Source organism: Bombus impatiens, unplaced genomic scaffold (genome assembly GCF_000188095.3).
Source record: "Bombus impatiens unplaced genomic scaffold, BIMP_2.2 scf_0515, whole genome shotgun sequence".
NCBI classification, from domain to species: Eukaryota; Metazoa; Arthropoda; class Insecta; order Hymenoptera; family Apidae; genus Bombus; species Bombus impatiens.
Genome location: NT_176934.1, coordinates 1 through 7,967, shown reverse-complemented (window position 1 = coordinate 7,967; position 7,967 = coordinate 1). Strand labels below are relative to the sequence as shown.

At 44.4% G+C, this 7,967-nt stretch overlaps 2 protein-coding genes across 2 annotated transcripts; one reads left to right on the top strand and one right to left on the bottom strand.

The window, feature by feature from the left end:
* The first annotated feature begins 396 nt into the window (after positions 1–396).
* On the top strand, positions 397–5,771 carry LOC112213177. The gene is made up of 4 exons (XM_024369024.1): positions 397–1,108; positions 3,874–4,053; positions 4,222–4,384; positions 5,729–5,771. Exons 1-4 carry the CDS (start codon positions 397–399, stop codon positions 5,769–5,771), a joined length of 1,098 nt encoding a protein of 365 aa, XP_024224792.1.
* A 167-nt stretch (positions 5,772–5,938) lies between these two features.
* Positions 5,939–7,959, bottom strand: LOC100742672 (venom protease; the record flags this gene model as incomplete). The annotated part of the gene is made up of 5 exons (XM_003491112.3): positions 5,939–6,164; positions 6,493–6,644; positions 6,716–6,817; positions 6,978–7,280; positions 7,806–7,959. Coding segments are annotated over 5 exons (876 nt in total), but the record flags the coding sequence as incomplete, so codon positions are not given.
* Between the last annotated feature and the right edge of the window lie 8 nt (positions 7,960–7,967).

Sequence of the window (7,967 nt, the reverse complement as noted above, 5' to 3'; positions counted from 1 at the left end):
CCTCCGCAACAGCATCGCGACGAAAAGTCAGTCTATTACCGCGAGTCAACATATCACCATCGTTATATTTACACGGTTCGAGCCGAATAATAGTCTAAGCTCTCGACATCTCGAGCAATCATTTTCCGCACTCGCAGCGTATCTGGAATCGTAGTTATCCAAACTCTATCGTATAACCGCGCATTTGCGAACCGAATATAATCGCGAAACCTGCTTCAAGTGTATTCATTGACATTGGAGTGAATAAACATTTATCGTTCAATAAATTTGAGTTTTTCTTCCGAACCTATCACGACATATCCCCTCAAAGTGGTGACCCCGACGTGGTTATCAGTGAAAGAGGTGACAGTGATAGTGCTCCTAAAACGTAACACCGTGAAGCTAAATCAGTTCAAAATGTACAATAACGCTCATTCCGAACGTACGACGGCCGCCGGGGACAACGTAGTCTCGATAAACGTTCCTTTCCGCATGCCACCGATCTGGCCTGACAAAGTCGACTTGTGGTTCAGGATTCTGGAAGTGCAGTTTGAAAATTTCGGGATCACAGGCGACCAGGAGAAATTCCAGGCCGTCATCATGAATCTCGACGAGTCGCACTTGAGTTTAATTCGAGACGTATTCGACGTCTCACCGGCGACCGGGCGTTACGCCCACGTCAAAATGGAGCTCATGAATAGATTGGGAGAGTTGGATGCCAGGAGACGTATACTCGAAAACGAACAAATGGGGGACAGGAAGCCCTCGCAATTTTACCACGATCTAAAAAGCCTAGCTGTCAATTTGTTAGCGGACGATGTAATCCTCACCATGTGGGAAGGTCGACTTCCACCGCCCGTACGGAACATCCTAGCCTCTGTACAGAACAGTGATCCGGAATCCCGTACAGAAATTGCTGATAAAATTTACGAGGCCATTCTGGAATCAAGGCAGATCGCCGCACCCAGCGCAGGCCGACTACCTGCGATAACCCTCCCACCTGACCAGAACAGCGGAGTAGGCGACGCCACAGCAGCCTTCAACTCGATCACCGAATTGTTAGCGCGATTCGAAACCGATATGAGAGAGATGCTAGCTCAAGTAGCTGAGCAAAGAAGCAATGAACACCGTAGGGCACGAGCACAATCACGCTGGCGTACACAATTCCGCCGTCGTTCGCGCCCTCGCGATCCGCCGCCGTTCGTGCCCTCGCGATCCGCCGCGGCAAGGCGGACTGTGTTACCTTCACGCACAATTCCGAGAAACCACGAGAGAGTGAACACTCCCTTACTCATGAATTTCGGGATGCGGGACCAGCCGTCCGTGGCTGCAAGAGACGAGGTTTTTGTGTCTCGCCGCATATTCCTAACAGACACGAACTCAGGGATCTCCTTCCTCGTCGACACCGGCTCCGATTTTTGCTTATACCCGCGCTGCATGCTACACGAATACGTGTTCGGAAGCGAGTACATGCTGGTCGCGGCCAACTGCACACATATCGCATCCTATGGCTCTATTTCGATCAACCTAGACTTGTCCTTACGCAGAATGTTTAACTGGGATTTCATCGTAGCCGACGTCCTCATGCCCATCATCGGCATAGATTTTTTAAGCCACTACGGGTTGCTCGTGGACCCGCGAAACAGAAGGGTTATCGATACAATAACACTGACGTCATCAATGGGATAAACCGCCACAACAGACGAAGCGTCTGTCAAGACCATCATCGCTGAATCACCATATCACCCACTTCTGGCATAATTCCCGGACCTCACCCGCCCACCGATCTTCGGACGATAGAGAATTCGACACGGTGTGCTACACCACATCGAAACTACACCTGGTCCACCAGTCTACAGCAAATCGCGTCGGCTTGCACCTGATCGACTTAAAGAGGTAAAAGCGGAATTCGAACGTATGATCGAGCAAGGCGTGTTGCGACCATCGAAAAGCCCGTGGGCATCACCCTTGCACGTAGTGTCGAAAAAGGACGGTAACTTGCGACCATGCGGCAACTATCGCGCGTTGAACGACCGCACCGTACCCGACAGGTACTCGCCGCCATATATCGAAGATTTCGCGCAACATCTCCACGGTAAGCGTATATTTTCAAAAATCGACCTAGTCCGCGCTTACCATCAAATCCCGATAGCGCCCGAGGATATCGAAAAAATCGCGATAACAACGTCTTTCGGACTTTCGGACTTTTCGAAGCAACAAACATGATGTTTGGGCTTCGGAACGCCGCGCAAACATGTCAGCGTTTCGTCGACGAAATCACACGCGGGCTCGACTTCGTTTACGCGTACATCGACGATTTCCTCATAGCCTCGGACGACGAAAACCGACACCGCGAGCATTTGAAAATCTTGTTCAACCGTCTTAACGATTACGGGGTTGTGATAAACCCCACGAAATGCGAATTCGGCGTGCGTGAAATCACATTCCTCGGATACTCGGTAAACCCCGACGGAATTAAGCCTCCGCCCGAACGAGTCGAAGCGATCGTAAAATTGCCGAAAGCCGCGAACGCCAAACAGCTACGTAGGTACCTCGGTATGATAAACTTTTACCGACGTTTCATACCGGGCGCCGTAAAAACATTCAAGCCACTTAACGACATGTTAAAAGGCGCGAAAAAGGGCAACGCGCCCAACGAATGATCGGAACAGTCGGAAAACAGCTTTCGCGAATCGCAACGTGCCCTTGCGGACGATGCTGGCGCATCCGATACCAGGTGCGCCGATCAGTCTCACGGTAGACGCGTCCGACTACGCAATAGGGGCAGTATTACAACAACGCGCGAATAACGAATTACAACCGCTAGGATTCGCAACGAAATCTTTGACCCTCGCTCAGCAAAAATATAGCGCGTACGATCGCGAACTACTCGCAATATACACCGCAGTCAAACATTTTCGACACGCCTTAGAAGGCAGAAACTTTACGATATATACCGACCATAAACCTCTCACCTTCGCGTTCAAACAAAAATTAGAAAAATGTTCACCGCGACAATTCCGACATTTAGACTACATAGGACAATTCACCACCGACATTCGAAACATAAAGGGCCTAGACAACAACGTAGCCGACGCTCTGTCACGCATCAACGCGATAGGAAAGTCGGTGGATCACCAAACTCTCGCCGTCGCGCAAGAAAACGACAACGAACTCCGCGACATCGTAAATTCCAACACAACCGCGTTACGGTTAAAGAAGATACGCTTTCCTGAGCACGACGCGGAAATATATTGCGACGTATCAAACAACATTGTAAGACCGTACGTGCCGAAATCCTTGCGACGCGATGTATTTAATTCGCTCCACGGACTTTCCCCCTCAAGGGATACGCGCAACGCAAAAACTGGTGACGTCGCGTTTCATTTGGCTATTCATAAATAAAGATTGCCGGACTTGGGCACGACAATGTATCCCGTGTCAACGATGCAAAGTCACCAGGCACGTATCCTCGCCCGTCGGAACATTCGGAGAATTAGCAGGCCGTTTCGAACACGTACACATAGACATTATCGCGATGCCATTTTCACAGGGCTACCGATATTGTCTAACGTGTATTGACCGCTTTTCGCGTTGGCCCGAAGCCATTCCCATCGCCGACATGGAGGCAACAACCGTCGCTTCAGCCCTCCTTTCCACATGAATAGCTCGGTTCGGCGTACCTTTAAAAATAACGACCGGTCAAGAACGCCAGTTCAAATTAAACCTCTTCAATGAACTGTACCGGTTGCTTGGCATCAAGCATTTACGCACAACAGCCTATCACCCCGCGTCCAACGGGATCGTACAGCGCCTACACCGACAACTAAAGGTAGGAAATAAAATGTCACAATACGAGCAATTGGGTAGAAATCCTACCAATTGTTTTATTAGGCATAAGAACCGCTTTCAAGAAGGACCTGAACGCGACGGCAGCCGAAATGGTTTACGATACCGGCATACGATTACCGACTGAGTTCTTCGCATCAACGATGCAACAGGCCAATACGGAATTCGCGAACCGTTTAAAAGAGCAAATAGAGAAAATCAGGTCTCACCCGATTACGCGACACGGTGAGTAGAAAACCTTCGTGTTCTGCGACCTCGAAACAGCACCATATGTATTTGTACGCCACGACGCGAGCGGAGGTCCCTTACAACCACCGTACGACGGACCTTACCAGGTTATACAGCGTGGAAAAAAGACTTTTACCATCAAAATAAATAACAAAAATGTAATAGTCTCCCTAGATCGATTGAAACCCGCTTTTACTGTATCTGACGACATCGAACAACAACAATTAGAAACTAGCGCAGGAACCCACGACATGTTTATACAGGTTAAAACCACAACTACGCAAAACACCGAGCGGGCACAGCAACGCGAAGACGACTCAAGAAGTCGGTATACCACGCGCTCGGGCAGGAGAATTCGCTTTCCTGATTATTTCCAGGCAGGTTTTAAATAAGTAGCACGTAAGATCTATCAAAAAATGTATAAAACGTTATCACTGGTAAGGGGGTACTGTGGCGGCACTTGACAGTAAACTTCTCAACAGTTTACGTCGCGTGACGCACGACACAAAGACCCTATACTTGCGGGCAAGATGATTGCCAGATGTCGATACATTCGTACCGAATATTTCCAGCTAGCCTAAGCACCGCTATAAATCTTAGGATTTATTTTAGCTAAGGTTCTCCAAAGAGACAAACAGACTTTGTTTATCAGTCTCGAAGTCGACCACCTACCACGGGGACACACGAGAAATCTGCTATCTCGCTATCTCGCTAGATGCTTCGCGCTAGCACACCCCCTCAAGGACAGCTAGCATCCTTTTCCCACGACCAACACGAATTAGCCAGTAAACATTAACGTACATTTCCCTCACTTTCCGAGCCAAAGCTTTTCTCAACGAATCCGATGCTTTCGCATCCCTAGACACATCCCAACGAGTCTTCCTCCGCAGCAGCATGGCGACAAAAAGTCAGTGTATTACCGCGAATCAACATATCACAATCGTTATACTTACAGAGTTCGAGCCCCCCCTCTCCCACCTAGCATCCTTTTCCAACGACCAACACGAATTAGCCAATAAACATTAACGTACATTTCCCTCACTTTCCGAGCCAAAGCTTTTCTCAACGAATCCGATGCTTTCGCATCCCTAGACATATCCCAACGAGTCTTCCTCCGCAGCAGCATGGCGACAAAAAGTCAGTGTATTACCGCGAATCAACATATCACAATCGTTATACTTACAGAGTTCGAGCCCCCCCTCTCCCACCTAGCATCCTTTTCCAACGACCAACACGAATTAGCCAATAAACATTAACGTACATTTCCCTCACTTTCCGAGCCAAAGCTTTTCTCAACGAATCCGATGCTTTCGCATCCCTAGACACATCCCAACGAGTCTTCCTCCGCAGCAGCATGGCGACAAAAAATCAGTCTATTACCGCGAATCAACATATCATCATCGTTATACTTACATGGTTCGAGCCGAATAATTGTCTAAGCTCTCGACATCTCGTGCAATCATTGTCCGCACTGGCAGCGCATCTCGTATCGTAACTATCCAAACTTTATCTTATAACCGCTCATTCGCGAACCGAATATAATCGCGAATCCTGTGTTAAGTGTACTCATTGACATTAGAATGAATAAACATTTATCATTCAATAAATCTGAGTTTTCCTTCCGACCCTATCACGACATATCACCTCAATACATCCAAAACAAAATTTACAGAACTTCTCAGAAAGTTGGTTTATTATTACCAAAATTAGTCTAAATATAATTAGTAAAAATTTAATAAATGCTCGTTTATCATCTCTACGTATCTAAGTCATGCAAATATAGCGTACGTAAAAAGTTAGCGTCGTTTCAAAGTAGCATTTCATGCATTTTAAGACTATAATTCTTGACGTAAAAGACAATATAAATCTGAGCTGCCTCTTATCTCCACAATAATACATTCCAACTTTATTTTTCGTGCACGAAGAATGATATTTATGGGATACTAATAATTTTGTAACACTGGGATAACGAAGTCGTCGAGGTACGACGTAACTCTCATGTAAATGCCCGGATAACCAGGTACGCCGCATTTATGACCAGATGACACAACACCTATTTGATAGTAGGTGAATTGCTGTGGTATCATCAGTGGTCCTCCGCTGTCAGCCTGAAATGATCGTTAAATTTTTAATCATAGTTACTGAAATATTTCAATCGAATTGTATTGAAATTATACTTATATACAGTAATAATCTATTATTGACTTATGTATTGAAATATTCCAATTTAGAATGTATATATTGTATGTATTTTGAAAAAAATTAAGATTAGAAGGAGATTAGATTAAAGACCATAATTATGTGTGAGAAATGGGCAAAACTATTAAATTGTGTTTATCTATTATTTTTTATGTTCAAGACGTTGATTTGATGTTGATTCGAATTGACATGTCCTCAGACACCGTATAATTTATAGTAAATCTGTAATGTAATTACTCCACAAGCATCCTTTCCACCTCGAGGGTCTCCGCCGGCGCATATTTCTTTATTGGTGATAGTTATGTCAAAATCCTCATAAGCTTTCTCGCATACGGCGTTGGTAACCACTGGCAGTTGCAGTTCCATTAATGCGTTAGTATATGATTCACCTACAAAGAAAATGGGAAGGATATTTAAGAATGAAAGTATTTCATTTTATCATAAAACTGATATCACTTACTAAATTTTAATGCTCCCCATCCAGCAATGAAGGGATTATAGCCCACGAAGTTTTTATTTCGAAGAGATTTCTCTATGGGGAGACAAATGGGATGTATGTACTCTGAAAAATAAGAAAATAAATGAAAGTGAAGGAAACGAATGACGAAAAGTATGAGAAAGAATTGAACATGATTTATGATACAATATATGTGTACAGTAAGAAGTTTCAGCAATACCCAGTAGCATAAATATTAGAAACTCAACAATAGTTAAAGACTTACCCGAAAATGGAACATTGTCCTTCAGTTTAAGAATAGCAATATCATTATTGTTCGACTCGGCAGAATAATCGGGATGTATTAGTTTAGATTCGACTTCTATTTGAACAGGATGCGCTCCGTCGTCATCTCGTTTTAGATTTAAGTCCCCGATACGAACCACGTACAAATCATCGTTATCTGCACAATGTGCTGCAGTCAAAACATGCCTAGCCGATATTAGGGTACCTGCGCACAGCCATTGTGTTACCCAATGCGGGTTTGAGCAATTACGGAATCCTACTGCAGCGATCCATGGCCAAGCACCTGAAACGCAATAGACATAGTTGTGAACATGCATAATTTTTTCTCGCGTGATGAGTTAGAAATTATTGTTATCCATTGAACATTCGATGATGCAGGCCCTCAAATAGAAATTTGATTAAGAGAGACATTGAATTTTGACTTCAATGGAACAACACTTATTAGTTAATTCTATACAATTTCCATTTGAAATATACTGAACTCTAAAGTTCGAATATGTAATTTCTTCCCGAACACTTTTTCATCGCCATCCGTATCATTACTCGTATGTCAATTTTTAATTTCAAGTAAAAACATACTCTTTCTAACACGAACTAAAAGGAGGAAATAATTCAAGTTAATAAACAAAGTTACTACCAATGAAACCGTTGTATTATTATTTAAATTAATTGAAATGTACTTTGATGTGCTGTTTAGTGTCTTTAAAGTTCATCCTTCATAGTAAATCGCTTCCTTCGTAACCTTCGTAATCGTAACCTTCATATTATATCGCTTATTATTAATCGGAAAGGAATAGATAAAACGTACCAAGTTTAGCTGGTCTACCACCAACCACCCTGGTATGCGTTACGTTGCTGAAACCACAGTGTGGTGGACGCAAGGGCACATCCGAGGTTGCTATAAAACATTTATAGTGAAAAAGGTTATTATATTTAGAGAATTGACAGTAGAGTGATGAATTAATTCGTC